This window comes from Rhinolophus hipposideros (assembly GCF_964194185.1).
Source record: "Rhinolophus hipposideros genome assembly, chromosome: 15".
Lineage (NCBI taxonomy): Eukaryota > Metazoa > Chordata > Mammalia > Chiroptera > Rhinolophidae > Rhinolophus > Rhinolophus hipposideros.
Window position 1 is genome coordinate 7,454,934 of NC_138061.1, and position 17,239 is coordinate 7,472,172.

A 17,239-nucleotide genomic window follows, 5' to 3' on the forward strand; every position below is an offset into this window, starting at 1 on the left:
CCCACACAACAGGTCCTTAGGGGACCCGCTGACTTCCAGCTCCAAATCAAAACAGATCTCCCCCATCCATTTTCTTTTTAATATTTCCATAACAGCTTCCACGTAGGCCATATGGTTGCGTCTGCTCTGCATTCATCCGTGTAACCAAAATGTAACTACTGTCAAGTTCTTTTCTAACCAAATGTGAAAATACTTAAGAACTTAATTAGAACAGGCAAGTCAAACTGAGTGCTTCAAAAGAGCACTTAAAAACTGTCCGGTCACGGCTCCATCAGCCACCCGTCCGTCAGGAACTGACTGGACATCTGCTGGTGGCCTGGCATGGGGCAGTCAGAGGTGCACCAGGTGCGGTAGTGTAATTTCAAGAAAATTGTCAAGCACTGTGGCTCCCTAGAGGGTGCGTAGGATTGTATCATCACGACACAGAAAGTCCTTTGTAGTGGTGCCATTGAGCTATACCAATACTTTATCAGTAATATATAATATTGAATTTTATTTCTTTAGAAAAAACTACAGTGAAGTGATGAAAGATCCTGGATCTGGAGTTGGTGGCCTGGGTTTTAGTTCTTCCGCTTACCTGGTGGGTTATCTGGGCCAGATCACCTTCAGTCTTGACCTCCACCGTTTAAAATAGGGATTGTAACAGCTGCCCACTCCCTGGGAGTGTTGCAAGGATTAAATGAGAGAGAGTTGCAGTTAGGAGCTATCTGTTGTCATGCGGGGTCTCGGGACCCTCTCCCTATAAGGACGCAGGATATGGTGAGACCAAAAAGGAACACCCATGGAGCCACAGATAGGGGAGTCATACCACTATATTCTCACTGGTGGCTGGGTTGGAGACACAGGAAGCAGGAGCCACACGATTCACAACCCGCCGTCCACTTCTCTGCCAACCAACCCACCCCTGTTGTTAACTGCAATCCGCCGTGCTAACTGCAATCCCCTCTTGTTAGCTCAGCCACTATCTGCTGCTAGCGTAGCCACAGCAGTTATATTAGTGCCCAATGGCTCACTGGTTACAGCTGACAGCCAGGTAGCCACAGCTGACGGCCATTTACTACCCGAGCCAGCACCTTTCCACATGAAGCCGAGAGCCTGGAAACTGCGCTCCTGGCTTTGTTCCCACATCTGTGTTCCTCTTACCACCAATGATGAGTCCTCGTGGCCAGCGCCCAAGTCCCATTTTGGAATCTGCTTCCTCCAACCACAGCGTATACTGACTGACATGGATTGGTTTCCTGGGAAACCACCTCTGACACAGAGGTTTGTGTACAGAAGGATTCCTGGGGAGCGCACTCAGGACAAACCCATGTGAGGGGTGAGGGAGGCAGGACTGGGCAGGGGAGTCGTGGAGTGTGAGGCAGCTGCGGTAAAAGGTCTAGCCCCTTCCTGGGGAGTCCTGGGCTGGGCTGGCCCTTCAGAGATGTCTTCCTGCCCCCAGGCACAGACCTTCATATGCCTCTATCGACCTGTTGGTTGAAGGCCGTGAACTCGGACAAGGCAGCTGCCTTGAGCTGAGGGAAATTCCTGCAGAGCAGTGGGGCTGAGAGTCGTCAGCCATCACCACTGCCAGCAGCTTGAAGAACAAGCGACTTCATCTGAGGGAGACCTGGGTGTCACACTAGAGCAGTCATTACACTCACTTCTTAAAAGAGCAGGATTTTCAGAATGTCTTAGAAAGTAACGTCTGACTCTGCACTGTACTCAAGAGACATGCTTAACAAAGTGTTTTAGGAAGGCTGAAACAAAGGATGGGCACTAGAAGGCCAGCGTGTGCAAACCAGCCGGGGAGGCTCACCTCAGTACAACCCAGCAGGGTGCAATCAATCTACTCACGAGGCGTCTGCTGCCCCCCTCCCAAAAAGGTGGAGTCACCTTGTTATTTCTGGGTGGGGGTGGAAGTCCTGGCTTACCCTTAGGCCATCCCAGAGCAGACTCAGAGGGATACCTGCCAGGGGGACTGGAAGTCCAGGCTCCCGAGTTGGTCTCCCCTGACGTGGGGGTTACCGGGGAGGCCCTGGTTACTGCCTGGAGGTGATGAAAGTCGCAACTCCCCACTCTGCCTCCTCTGACACTCTCCTGGGGAGGAAAATGGTGAGGGGTGCTGGGGGCAGGCAAAAGTCTAGGCTCCCCAGTTCACTTTTGCTGCCTGGTGGGGGAGGGGCACAGTTTTACCTGTGGTGTTTGGAGAAGGGCAGGTATTTTCTAAAAGTTTCCTGTAAGGAGGGAGGAGGGTGGTAGATGAGGGTAAAAAGAATCAAATATATGGTGATGGAAGGAGAATTGACTCTGGGTGGTGAACACACAATGAGATATATAGATGATGTAATACAGAATTGTACACCTGTAATCTATGTAACTTTACTAACAATTCTCACCCCAATAAAAAAGAAAAAAAAATTTCTGTGCTGCCTAGCTGCTGGTCCTTTGGCTAGAGAGAGCAGGCGTCTCTTGGGGCTTTTTGTCTGCACCCATGGGTGTTTCTTGGGTTGCAGGCTTCTCCGTGCTAAGTGCATTTTGATCCATGGGGCACAGAATGCTGGACACTGGCCATGGCTTTCAAACTTCAGCATTCCTAAGACTCACCTGGACTGCTTTTGGAAAGGGCAGTTTCCTGGTGCCCATCCACTGCACAACACCCAGAGAACCCGACCTGGAAGTTCATTGGACCCTTATTTATTTACTCTTGAAAATTCAGTTCTTTCTCTTCAACACTTTTCACATTATTTGCTAAAATCCATTTTGGAAGCTGGCAGCCTCCCCCTTTCTCAGTACGATATGGACAGCTACTGTGAACGGGCAGATGAACTTTGGGAAGTAGAAACCCTGGCAACTCAGTTACTTGGAAAAACTGCTTTATCCATTTGAAGCACTTGCATAAAATAGATTGCAGATGTTAAAATCATTGTTTCATGTGATTGAAGATGAAGTTACTCGGTGACAATTAACTTTTGATTTAAAGATGCCATCTTCACCAAACTGACCAGTAATTACATTCCATCAGCTCCTACTACGCATGAGAAGGGAACCTCATCAAAACACATGTCAACATCATATTTGTACCAAGACACTTGTCAATGAAAGGAACATTTGTAATGAAACTAAGATGTCCTCCTTTAGAGGCCATACTTGTACACGGGTCACGTGTCAGATTTCCATCTCTGAGGACTTTGGGGTTCCCTCCCTACTCTCTGGGGGACTTGACCATACTGTATTCTCATCTTGTGCATGCTATTTAACAAAGACGGGAACAATTTCTTGGAGTTGAGGACTCATATTTTAAATATTACCACTGAATATTTCTTGACAAACGAAAAACCTGACTATGTCCAAGTCTGATTCTTTAAAGACAACTTTAAAGATATTGAGCCTAGCGCAGGACTCTTTCTATTAAGATAAAAAGACAGAGTGGATAAAGTGGGTGCCACCCTCTTTCTGAGAAGATGTGGGAATATGCGAATCTTTCTTTGTGTGCTTTTCAGATTTCCTGTCTCCTTTTCAGGTTTCCTATCATGCTGCGAGGATCTGGGAAACAGACTAAGTGTGCAGTGTCTCAGAAAGCAGCCATGAGTGGTTCCTGTGATTGTTTCAGACTCTCATTTGCAAGCTGTATCCCCACACCAACAAAGCTGGGGTCCAATTTGTTCCCTTAGAAATAAACAAAGCTTGTTTTGAATAGGTGACAACGAGTAAATGAGCAAATGCGTTAATGATGTGTTTGATTTAACTAATCAGTTAATCGCGTTAAAAAAAAAAAAAGAGCAGTGGCTTCCTGACAGACACTTATGAGTAGTTTATTTTCCATAAGACTCTTGGCAAGATCTGAAAATAAATGTTCACACCACCAGAGGAACAGAAACGAAAACATCAACCTCCTAGGACCTGAACATTAAGGGGTCAATTGAAACAATCTTTAAGGGGGCAATGTGTTATAGAGATAACTTTGTTAGTATTTTGTACAGTTTAAGACAATGATACAGTTCTTGACAGTGAAGAATTAGAAAATGCAACATTTCTAGCCCGCAAGAGAGCATTTGCCTTAGAAGTTTAGTAATCGGAGAAGATGTATTTAGCCACAAACCTCAGAGAGAACCTCTGTAGCTGTTTCTTTCCCTGTCTCTATGTGGACAACCTCTGATTTGTCAAGCTCATTGTTTTATTGAAGAGAGATAGACTTTGCTTCTAATTTCTAACAGATTCATGTGAAAATTGGAGGAATCACACAAAGTTCTTGCTCTGCTCAGTTCCTCTGTGGATTTCTAGTGGCCCCACCACTTGGAAATGTTCAGCCTGCTCTTCCGTGGCTTCCATGGGGCCTGCACCTCTCTTATTCCGCCCTGCACAGCCCTGGGAGCAGTGGGAGGAGTGGTCCCCCACTTTGCACACGGCGACCTTACACTGCAGGTAGATCACGTCGTAGCTGTTGAGAAAGTTCAAGGCGTTGAACTTGAACTGGGCCATGTTCTTCTGGCGAGAATGGAGGGTGACATAGGTATCATCTTTGATGCACCTGATGGGAAGAAGGACCCCAAGCAAAAGGATCAACTTAAAGCATGGTATGAATTCACTCTGACTCAAATGATCAGACTTGGACCCAGACCTCTGAATTCCAAATAGGGTTCTTCCCCATACCCACTCTGTCTTTCTTTCATTAAAAAAAACACAAAGCTTTCTAATACTACCATGAATGGAAAAACCACTATTCCTGATCAGAAATAGAAGGGAACTATAAAACAAATATAATAAAACCAAAACAAGGTAGTTAAATTCTAGCTAGAGCTGTTTCCTTCAAAAGGCCTACTTGATTTTGTCAAAAGGAAGTGGAAGAAGGTGGGGGTTGTATTATTTAAAGGTGAACTTAGATTATTTCAAAATATCTTTTGTAAAACCCACTGCAACCACTGAAAAGTTAAGAAAATAGTTATAAATGATACATCAAGAGAGCAGATAGAATGGAATAATATAAAATGTTCAATTAAAATAAGCATATTCAACGCTTTATTAAAACCAAACAAGGCAGCAAAAGGAGAGTTGGGGGTGGGGGAGAAGCAAAGAACAAATGCAACACATAGAAAACAGTTATCAAGATGATACATATTAGTCCAACTATATCAATAATTACTTTAAATGTGAATGGTCTAACTATACCAATTTAAAGACAGAGACTGCCAGAGTAGATTTCAAAAGATCAAAAGACCTAACTATATGTTGCCTACAAGAAATCCACTTTAAATATAAAGAGATAGATAAATTAAAAGTAAAGGAGAGAGAATTACTATGCTAATACTAATGAAAAGAAATCTGGAGTAGCTATATTAATTTCAAACAAAATGGCCTTCAGAGCCAGGATAATTATCAGGGACGAAGAGGGGCATTATATAACAATAAAGAGGTAAATTCTCCAAGAAGACATAACAATCCTTAATATATATGCACCTAACAATAGAGTGTCAAAATAGTGAGGCCAAAACTGATAGAACTGCAAAGAGAAACTGCTAAATCCACTATTATAGTTGGAGATTTCAGCACCCCGCTATCATTAATTGACGGATCCAGCAGGCAGAAAATCAGGAAAGATATAGCTGATCTAAGCAGCACTGTCAATTAGCTGGGCCTCATTGACATCTACAGAACATTCCATCCAATAACAGCATTCTTCTTAGGTCCACATGGAACATTCATAAAGATAGACCACATTCTGGGCCATAAAACACACCTTAACAAATTAAAAAGAACAGAAACCATACACGGTGATCCTTAGCTCACCATGGAATTAAACTAGAAATCAATAACAGAAAAGTTGCTGGAAAATTCCCAAATGTTTGGAAATTAAACAACATACTTCTAACTAACCCACAGATCAAAGAAAAAGTCTCAAAAGAAATTAAAAAAAAATATTTCAAACTACAGAAAATGAATATACAATTTACCAACATTTGTGGGAAACTCCTAAAGTGGTGCTTAGAGGGAAATTTATAGCATTAAATACATATATGGGAAAAGAAGAAAGATCTAAAATGAATAATCTAAGCTCCCACCTTAGGAAATTAGAGATGAACAAACTAAACCTAAAGTAAGCAGAAGAAAAAAGTGTCACTTGTTAAATTTTGGCATTAAACTGTGCCTCTCTCTTTGATGTATTTGTAAGGAGAATTAAAGGGAAGAGCTTTCTCTCTCTGACTTAGTGCAATTTCGTGCTACATCTGTGCACTGCCCACACCATGGCTGACACCACCTCGGGAAGGTGCTGCTGCCTCTTGCTCCACGCTTGGCTTTGGGAAACCGTCACTACCATGCTTCCTGGGGCTTTAGTATACTGTGGGGTCACTACTCTAAAGCTGCTATCAGTAGCTGATAAGTTTTTGTGGGTTTTGCACTGGTTGCAATTGACCATCCATAAGCATTTTGCCCTTATTAGCAGACCAGGGAGCTATCAAGGCAAACAACTTGCCAGAGTGCTAGCTTGACAAATCTTTTGTTTAACCAAAGGAGTCAGAAGAAATCTCACCACTGTAAGCGCTTAGCCTGGGATAACCCACCAGCCCATCAATGTCGGCCAAATGTGCTGAGGACTGGGGAGTGTAATAAAAATCATAAAACTTAGAGAAAGAAATGAGTATTAAAGGGTGGGATGGGCCAGTAGAGTCCAAGACAGCAAGGGTTCTGCCCAGGACTCAGGAGATTCAAGGGAAGTTCCACACTTCCTATAGTTATTTGTCCCCAAATGGGATCAGAGGGATTCTTAGGGCCTCAACTCTGCCTCTGGGGCATGATGAGGACTCCTTTGCACACTGTTATGATTTAAGACTACCAGTTGAGGAGCCAAAGGTCCCCCAGTGAGCCTCCCCGTGAATCTCATAGTCAACCCTAGAGGACCTTCCATTTTCCTTACCCTTGCCGGATCAAATCGTACTTGACAGTCGTAAAATCATGGGGATCTGGAGAAGCCACACAGGTATCCACAAAGAGCCTCAGGTTGGGATTGGGGCTGTGGAGTGTGGCCTGAAGGAAGACCTCGTTCCTCTGGCTGGTGTAGTACGGCCCCGTGTTCCCCACATGCTGTGACATGGGCAACTCGAGGAACGACATGGACACTTCGTAGCCGGCACTCTGCCTTGGGTTGCCAGCCCCAGGAACAATTTCAATGGCTGATGGGCCATTCACCCTGCAGGTGAACTTCAGCTGGGGCACCCTGTGCCGCACAATGATCTGGCCAGGGTGGCCCCGTATTCGGCCTCTGATGGAGTTGGAGTAGCTGAGGGAGCCGAGGCTTTCCTGAAAGGAAGAGAGCAGAGCTGGTGGCCAGTGGCTCCCTGACAAGCACCTTCCTTCATGAGCAGAGACCTCTGCTGCTCGGTGCCAGCTTGCTGAGAAGCTGGAGGCCAGGAGGCTTTGGGCCTGGCCTTTGTGGTACCTGATGCCATGATGGGGTGACTTTATGTCCTTGGTCCTTGGAGTTCAGGGTACATGCAGGGAGCCCCCAGTGGATGAGCCTTGACTCCCTTCTTCCCTTCTGTGAGGGCCAAGCTGTGGTGGTATGAGGTGGGGTGGCTGCTGAATTTGTCCACACGTTCTATTTCCTTAGCCCATGATGTTCTCAGACAAGAACACACCATCCCCCACTGGAACTCTCCTCCTTTCTTCTGGCTCCTCCCTGCTCTTGACCCCAGACCAGTCCTGGCACCATGTGAGCTGTAGGCCTGGCCCTGGTGACCTTTGCTTTCAGCCTTGCTCCTTCAAATCTATCATGACTTAGAGGGGCTAGGGGGGTACTAAGGCTGATGAGAAGGGGGCCACTGCCTCTGGTAGCCTCCTTCCCACAGCCCTGTGTGGTACCCAGAGAGTCAGCTTGTTCAGGGACATTTGTTCAAGGAAGCCTCGGTTTGTGTGACCCAGATCCTGGGACATTCTGCCTTGGAACCCTCCAAGGACTATTTATACCACTGTTTCTCACTGGTCTGCCTTTTTGGACATTTTCTTTCCTACTCATTCCACTTCCTCTCCAGCCCCTGTTATAAAAATTTAGTACAACATAAAGATTTTTAAGATCCATAAAGAAAGATTTTTGTTCTTTTCTTGCCCCTAAGAACCAATATCTCTCCTCCCCCTTGAGGGTGACATCGCCCTCGTGGAGAATGCACAGTTCAGAAGACAAGCTAAACTCAATATCACAGGGACCTGCTCCCTTCCAACCTGACCTCGGTCTCCCTGGTGTTCACGGCCCCCGATCTCTTCCCGGAGCCCTCCAAGCTTGCTGCTGCCTCGAGGCCTGGGCACCTGCTGTCACCTGGCTAGCGTTCCTCCTGGTCATCTGTAGGGGGTTCCATCTCCTCCTGAGCCTCGGGCCTGGGCCCCCTATTCAAAGTGGCCTTTGTTCTTCCTCAAATCATTTTCTGTTCCTGTCTTTGCTTTGTCTTCTTAGCCCTTTTCACTATAAAGCACTCTCACTTGGGTGTTTGTTCAGTGCCTGCCTCCCTTTTCTTGACTGTAAGAGTCATGGAACAGGCCCCTGTCAGGCTTGTTGGCTGCTGTGTCCTCAGCACCTGGAATGTTGCTCATTCACTGACTCTGAAATCAGACACGGGAGCTTTTTGTGGTGGTGTTTTCCCTGGGGGTGGCCTGGGCCTCGTGGTTCCTGACCTGCTGTGTCCACTGGCCCAGCACTGTGATCAGCACACGAGGCTTCTGGGGAAGCTAGGCCATTAGCTAAGAGAGGACAGCCGAGGGTCCTTCTTGATGGCCCAGAAGCTTCCGGGGCTGCCCTCCTCCCACACACTGGCGGGCTTCCTGCGTGATTCCTGGGGCAGACATTTCTGAGGTGAAAACTAGAATTTCCAGAGCCAAAAAAATAAGCATGACCATGGTCTACACAACCAATTATACAAAATGTCAAGTGTGGAATTAAAGTGGTTATTTGATGTCATGCATACTGTTTGAATGAATTCAACTTCCAACAATGCCAAGTGTCTGTGTGTGTGTGTGTGTGTGTGTGTGTGTGTGTGTTTAGGCACACTGTGTGTGCCTAAATATGGATGAAAAAATTAGAGGAATGGGGTGGGGATCTTGCTCTGGACTGTATTATATTGTTAAATGTCCTGAGAAAAATTATTTTGTGGTTATACACTCTTCCGATAGCTTTGGTATACTTGTTTCCTTAACTTCAATGATATTGTTTTGTGAAATAAGCAGGTGGTTAAGGAAAATGAAATAAACATAATGCATTTTATTAAACATAAATGTCCTATCCTGTTTCCCAGAAAATAAGACCTAGCTGGACCATCATCTCTAATGCGTCTTTTGGAGCAAAAATTAATATAAGACCCGGTACCGTTATGTTATATTATATTATACCCAGCATTACATTATATTATATTACATTATATTATATTATACCCGGTATTAAATATTATTTTATATTATATTATATTATGTTATATTATACCTGGTCTTATATTATAGTAAAATAAGACCAGGTCTTATATTATTTTTGCTCCAAAAGATGTGCTCAAGCTGATTGTCCGGCTAGGTCTTATCTTTGGGGAAACACGGTAGATATTTACTGGCTAGACTGGGAAATGAAACGTAGCAGTCAGACAGACAGATCCTCTGTCCTCCCCCGGCCCAGTCCCATGGCTTGCACATGGTAGGTGTGCACTAATGCTGAAGAAAGAAGCATGTTGTGAACAATTCTTTGGCTTTTGCTCCAAAAATTCTTTGTTGCTAAGGGAGTAGCACCTATCCCTTCGTTCATCCATCCACCCATCCATCACATCAGTCCATCAGCACTCAGCACTGTTACTGTGTGTTCAAAACTCAGTATGTATTCCAAATCCCCAAAAGGAATGAAAGCTTCAGACAAATTAGTGAGCTCCTCCAGTTCTCACCAAACTCAGAAATAAAGTCACAGGTTCAGGGTTTTTTGTCTCTACCCAGGTTTTTTAACAGGTGATTGAATTTTTCAAACCACTCTTTTTGGCTTCCATCTACAGAAGGGTACCACCACCTTGTCAGTTTCTTACCTGTTGGACGGTGCCACAGTGACCATAGGGAATGTTGAAGATCAGGTAGCGTCCTGTGACTTGAGGACGACAAAGCTCGTCATTTAAGTGGACATCCCAGGAGGAGTAGCCCAGCCTCCGGAGATAGCCTCGGTCAATTGTGATTTGGAAGAGGTGAGGCAAGCAGGAGAGCTGGGCTGCAGGAGAAGGACGATGGGGAGAAACTCACACAGGGAACCTGGTACACTGGATGTGTAGGGCAAGGATGTGGGGTGGGGGTGTACGGTAACTTTCTAAAAGTACCACGGACAGTGCCCTCGGTTGGCTCAGCTCTCATCACCCGCTACCTTTGACTTGACTTTTATTGATTTTATTTATATCTCCCTTTTCTAAAAGTCACACCATATCCATAGGGAATTGTACCCACAAAATCCATCCTATGGGCCATGAGTCAGAATGTCTTCTAAGGATTTAAAGGACAGCTCATTTCACATGTTGAGAACCCCTGAGCCTGAACATGCATCTACCTGGGCCTTTGCATGAGAGGTAGGTTGGAGAAAGAGAGTGGAAGCCAACTGGGAGGGAGGATGGGTGCAAAGGGGCTTCTTCCTCAACCTTCTAAAGCCCAATGAGTGGATAGAGATACAAAATCTCAGTGGAGACACAGAAGCTGGCCCCCCTCATAGACTGTTCTTTCTTCCCCAGACAATTGCTCTCTTAGCTCCCCCTTTGCACAGCCTCAGACTCTAGGAAAGGAGAAGAATTTACCATTGTCCTTGGGTATGATAGAGTCAGTTCCACCTGGTAAAGGAAAAACAATGAAAAGCAAATGTTAACTGTGCAGAAACACTGTAAGAGGAGGATGCAGCCAGCAGCTGATGTGAAATGTGGGGGAATGGGCTCAGCTGACTTAGCTATTAAAGCTGGGTACAATGACATGAAAACAATCCAGAGCAACGAAAAGAAAGGAGAACCCAGAGCCTCCTGATGGAGCTGGAGGATGGGATTCTGGCATCTGCGAAGTAGTCTTGAGAATACGGGTGTCATCAGCATGAAGATTTGCTGGAGCAAGAAGGTAATAAATACAGGGCTCTGCAGGGTGTAAACCCCATCACATGTATGAACTCTGGCTGGCGTCCCTTCCCATCCACAAGGCACATTTGGAAACTGAGGCTGGGAAATATGAGTGTGTGGCAATCAGAGGCCTCCCCAGCCCAGAAACTGGGCAGGATGGTAACCTAGGAGAAGGGCCCAGGCCAGGAGGCGTAGCTGACCAGACTCACTCAACTTCAGCCCCAGACCACTGGTCCTTTAGTTGCTATAATGGTGAAAAGGAAACCCCTTGGTGTATAACCCAAGAATAGGAAGTGAATTACCATTTATAGTGCACCCCTTCCCCACCCTGACAGCAGGAGGAATGGCTGGATTAGTGTTTTTCTCAAGGGCACTGCAATCACTTTTCTCTTTGGGCCCCATTTCTATGCAAAACAAAATTCCTACATCAAGGTAAAAGCAATGGCCCTTGATTTCTTTACCTTGTTTACCTACAAAGAATTCATAATGGAACAGATGATGTGAGCTCAGACGTGTCCACTAGATCTTAGAATTCCATCTCTCTTTGAGATTTACGTGGGTGAACTGAGGAAGTCCCTCTCCACACAGAAGGGGGTCATCTTCTGGAGGTCAGCAAGACCAGGCAGATAGTGGGTGATAATAAAAGTATTCCAGGAAAGGTACAGGTCAAACCATGGATGAAAGGGACACAGGGGAACTCAGGACATTGTAGGGGTCTGACTTCTGAGGGCTAGGTCAAGGTGAAGAATGGTATCCACTCAGGATGCCCTTGATGACCTTGTCAGAGATTGAAAAAAGGATTTGGACAAATTGTAGTCTGACCAATAGCAGCAAGTGCTATGTCCTTACTCATTTTTATTACACTGTCAGTTTTTCCTTTGGCCTCATAATCTTTTAGCTATAGTTGGGAACAAATATATTGCAATTAGACAAAACGGATTAGTCCCAAACCTGTATGATTAAAACATTGACCGCAACGGTCGTGTTACAAATATGCTCTTGTTATCCTACAATCTGGCTCCTTGGCCAACCTGATATTCCTTGGGGTGGTGAATTTTGACCTCAGGAATGCTTGAAGAGAAGAGACAGAGCCTCCAGAAGACCCAGGGCCAGGGGTGGCTTGGCAATGGGGCGGGGCAGGGGCGTGGCGCTCGGTACCTGCACAGACCACGCCCGCGTCCTCTTGGTGCTGGCAGTCATGTTGAGCCCAGCCAGAGTGAGCGCAGCTCTCCAGTGCACCCTCGGTGCCCTCACAGCGCACATTGTCCAGCAGGATGGGTCCGGAGCCTGGGCCGAAGTGGCAGCGCCCGAGGGCCCTGAGCGCGCGGCCGCAGCCCAGAAGGCGGCACACGACACGGGCGTTCTTGATGTTCCAGTAGTCGTCACACACCGTGCCCCACACTCCCTGGTGCCAGACCTCAACGCGGCCCTCGCAGCGGCTGCGTCCGCCCATCAGACGCAGGGGAGGGTCTGCGGGAGGCAAGAAAGCAAGTCAGGTGGGAAGGACCCCTGGGTAAGTTCCTACCACCTGACGCATCTCAGGTGTCCCTTGTCATTTACAATAAAAACATTAACACTGGGATGAGTTCTTTGTCTGATTGTGTAGTTCCCTTTCTCTCCCTCTCTCCCTCCTTCTCTCTTCCTCCCTCCCCCACCTTTCTCTGTCGCATTCACTCCTTCACAAAAAGTAAAAGCTTAATTAACTGAAACCCTCAAGCGATTGGTGATTATGGACAGCCTAATTTCCCAGATACCTAAGAATTTAATCTTTAAACAAAAATACTAAGACCTTTAGACTCTAAGGAAATAATTAAGCTTAAACGAGGTTTAAGGTTGGGGCCCTGATCTGATAGGACTGGTGTTCTGTAAGAAGAGGCACCAGAACTAGCGCCCTCTCTTCCCTCTCCCTTCCCCACCAGCACACACTGAGGAAAGGCCCTGTAACCACACAGCCAGAAGGTGGCCATCTCCAACCCAAGGGAAGAGCCCTCACCAGACATCAACCCAGCTGTCACCTTGACCTTGGACTTCTTTTCTCCAGAACTGTGAGAAAATAAATTTCTGTAGTGTAAGCCATGCAGTCTGGTATTTAACTATGGCAGCTCTAGCTAAGACAGGGAACTTAGGCAAGTCCTTCTTTGGGCCTAATTTTTCCTCCAAAACCATGGTGGTCATTTAGCATCTTAACTCCTTGAATGGGTATTACTTGGCAGCCTATGAGAAATGCAGAATTCAGGCTCCATCTGGAGTCGCTGAATCAGAATTGCATTTTTCCAGGTTTTCACTTGCACACTAATATTTGAGAATCGCTGGTGTAGGTCATCTCTAAGGTCTCCTCCAGGGTTGACATTTGGTGTTAGTTTATCTCATTCATCCTATCCCTACATCTGCCTTCATTGTTCAAAATTAGAACCAGTGATGAGGGAGTGGACTGGAACCTGCCTGACCTCTCCTCTCCTCTCTGCTGACCTTTTCTGGGGAAACAGGAAGTGTTTACTCTGGTGTGTAAACTTACTGGGCTGGGGTTTCTCAGAAAGTCACTCACCAGGGCCATGGCAAGGAGCAGGGAGCATACCTGGTAAAGAAGGTTCTTTGCCTGAAGTGGGAGTTGTATCTGCAAATAAAGAAGAATCAAATTCAAATATCAGTGAAAACATTTTAAAAGGATTTTTTTTTTCGAACAGCAGTGTGGTAGAAAACAGGACAGTGAATGGGTAGAACCAATGCTATCGCAACTCGGTTCCCTAGTGTGTGTGTTTCAGTGTGCTGGATGGGTCAAAGCATCACCTGAAACATAACACACACCACCAAGCAGGTGGAGGTGTGGACCCACAGGCCTCGCCTCCCTTGGGCACCTATGACGAAGACCAGTCCAATCAATAGAAGGCATTTCCCAGTGGAGGGCCCACTCCTGTGTCTATGGATCAATAAAGAGAACATGAAGCTTAACTTCTGTGAAAAGGATGCTGGGACTTTTGTTTACATTGGGGCTTGTGCTGCAGACAATTCAGTAAATATGTTCATTTGTTAAATAGAAAGAGAGTTGATTACATTTAACTTAACAAATGTGAGAGGCTGGTAACATTACCATAGGGGATGTCCACTTCTGCAGAGGTTAAAGATACATCTGTGCAAGAACAAAGAAAATAGGACACTTAAAAATGTGAGAAAGCACATTTCTATGTTGTTTTTTTTTTACTGAGGTTTAGTTTGTGGTCAAAACGGCCGAGAAATGGGCTCATTTTCTACATAGAACATGACAAAGAAGAAGTGGGTCTCCTTCATTTAAATAGTACAGTGAGAGAGTTTTTACAAGCTGGAGAGATCACTTCTGCTGAAGTTGAAGAGATAGCTAGAAAAAGAACAAAAAACAAATACCAGTAGAGAGGACAGCTGAGTTTCTGTTTTACTGAATCTGTTTTGGGGACAAAATTTCCATGGAATGGCCTAGCCTGAAAAATGGAACTCCAAGAAGAGGCACTTAATGGGACAGTAGACAGTACTTTACCTGGAGTGGAGGTCACAGCAGTTGGGATTGAAGCTGTAGATGAACAAAAATAAGGCAGAATAAGAGCCATAACAGGCACACATTTCTATAAGATGGAGGAGCTGTAAAGATGGCTGCCATAGATCAGTGCGACTGGCCCAATTTGTTTTTCTGCTTTTCAGACAGGAGCTACTGCAGGGCACATCCAGGTCCCCCATTGCCTCCAGGCCACCTCTCCACTCCTGGGGTCTCCATTCCTCTTGCCCAGCCTTTACTTCTCCCCTTGGGGGTGGGGATGACCTATTTAGAGGGCAACAACTGTTCCTCCACTGTATGAGGCTAACCTAATAAAGATTCTGTAAATGGGGGACTTGCTTTCCCTGGTTCTCTCTCCTCCCTTCAAATGGGTGGGAGGCAGTGACCCAGGAAAGGGTTAGCTCTGCAGACTGGAATTTCCCTAGGTGGGCTGTCCCATGATCTCTACTGAGGGTGAGGAGGGGGTGGCAGGTCCATTTGTCCCCTGTCCTAAGTGTTGCCCTCAACCCAACTTTATCAATAATAAAGGCCATATTTTGTGTTGACTCTGGTGTTTTATTTATTAATTGCTGTAGCACCTAGAGTAGGGGAGAGCACCCTTTTTACCATCCTCCCCCAAATAATCCTCTAACACTGTATTTGTAAAATTCTTAAACCCAAAGGCACACCAGGAACTCCTCGGATAATTGCAACCAGCATCTGTTAGCATTTACAGCCATTGCCAATGTGGCTGTGCTATGAGGTATCCCCTTCCTGGTCCCTACTCCCCCTCCCCAATTTGTTGTCTTACATAATACACAGCCAGTAGGGAGAGCAGATAGCCAGTTGTCATGTGTGTGCGAAAACAAGAACAACAGGCTCTGTGGAACACACCTCAGCGTATTCAAGTGCTTTACTTGAGCTTGAATGTTGGGACCTCGACTTGGCTGCATAGATGCCCTCCTCATCTATTTCAGGGTTCTAGTCTATTTTTCAAGGGATTAATTCAGCCAAGTGACGCCTGGACAATTTGTATAGTATAATTGTACTATCGAGGTAGAATTTCAACACAGTAATATCCCTTAGACAGGTAGTAAGAGGACAAATCAGCAGAAAACTTGTTACTAGTTGTAAGAACCAAATCTATGGCTGAAATTGAGGTAGAAACTGTCAAAACTGTGAAAACAAGCCGAAATTAAATTTTAATTAAATACCATCCTTTTCAATCAAGTTCACTGCTAAATGATTTTTTTTTTACCAGTCACTCTATTTACAAATTATGCCCCAGTCGTGTTCATATTTGATTATGTCTGTTCCTATTTGGTTTTATGTTCTGTTTTATTAAGCTAAGGGAAATAAAGAATGGAGAAAATGGTACGTGGATCTGGGACCCAAGCGATCTGGGTTCTAGTCTCTGCTCTTTGTGTAAAACCTAGCACTTGACCTTGGGCAAGTCCCTTCTTTTTTGAATCTCCAAGCTGTTACATCTGAAGGGCTAGTCCATGGAATAGCAGCATCTGTACCACCTTGTTAGATGCAGACTCTTAGGTCCACCACCACTGAATCAGAATCTGCATTTTAACAAGGTCTCCAGCTGATTTATATGCACAATAAAGTTTGAGAAGCACTAAGTATCCAAAAGGAAGGAGATGCCTCCGGACCCAGAAATAATTGGCATTGGCCAGTAGGGAACTAGAGAGACAGAACATGCCCATAATAAAGGGGACGGGGTGGGAACATGCTCATATAAAGGGGAGAGGGGAGGTCCTTCCCTGCTCAATCCCAGACAATTGGTGCGCTGCTAAAATTCATGCTAGTATTTTCCATCCTCTGGTATTTCCATCAAAGTTTGAAATCTATGCTTTACTATGAAACCGCCTTTTAAAACATGTGGTATTAAAAAAGGTCAAACATTGCATATGCAAAACTGTTATCTGAATCAAACCCATTCACGGGTTAGAATTGGCCCATTGACTGCCTGTTTGTGAGTTCTGGTTTGAATAACCTCTAACCTTTCCTCCAACTCTTAGAAAAATATTATACTGTGATGGTGCCATATCAAACTTGTCTTTGCCTAAGAGACCTGGAGGCCACTTCTCACAGATCCAACCACAAAGAGCAATTTGTTTCATTGTCTGATATTCCTTAGAGGTCAGGTTCTATCACGCCTTGCAGAAGGCTCTGAGATTTTGGAAATATGAACCACAGAGTACTGTTATAACTGTTTACACTTCAGAGAAAACTTAAGTGGTGACGGTATTTCTCCAATGTACTTAACCATGTATTGATCAACTCAAGCCCTGCGATGATCCCCAGAGTTCCCAGAAGAGGGAAGTTCACAACAGGACACATTAGAGCCAGGCAGGTCTCAGCAGGCAGTGGCACACTCATCCCTCAGGACCGTGACTACCAAGCTGCCATCCCCGTGTGCTTGTACAAGTGTGTGCACTCAATCCACAGGACAACTGTCATCCTCCTGTTCTCTGGATGAGGAAACCGAGGCCTGACAGCTAAGGGGATGTCCCCACTCTCACCCTATTGGTTAAGGATGGAGCCCGAACATAATCCCAGGTCTCTGGCTCCAAATCCTGTGGTGCCACCCACATTTCCACTCAAAAGGTTTCAGGGGTCAAAGAAGTTTGAGAAACATTGGCTTAAGCAGAGT

General features: G+C 45.5%; 1 protein-coding gene across 1 annotated transcript in view; it reads right to left on the reverse strand.

Annotated features, from left to right (window-relative positions):
* Window positions 1–4,218: 4,218 nt before the first annotated feature.
* Window positions 4,219–17,239, reverse strand: part of LOC308508216 (scavenger receptor cysteine-rich domain-containing protein DMBT1-like) — a gene marked incomplete at both ends in the record, with an annotated part of 84,722 nt that continues 71,701 nt past the window's right edge. Inside the window, 7 exon segments of the mRNA XM_081074568.1 lie at window positions 4,219–4,510; window positions 6,893–7,275; window positions 10,020–10,195; window positions 10,767–10,799; window positions 12,231–12,542; window positions 13,618–13,686; window positions 14,161–14,199. Coding sequence (XP_080930694.1) covers window positions 4,219–4,510; window positions 6,893–7,275; window positions 10,020–10,195; window positions 10,767–10,799; window positions 12,231–12,542; window positions 13,618–13,686; window positions 14,161–14,199 — 1,304 coding nt within the window.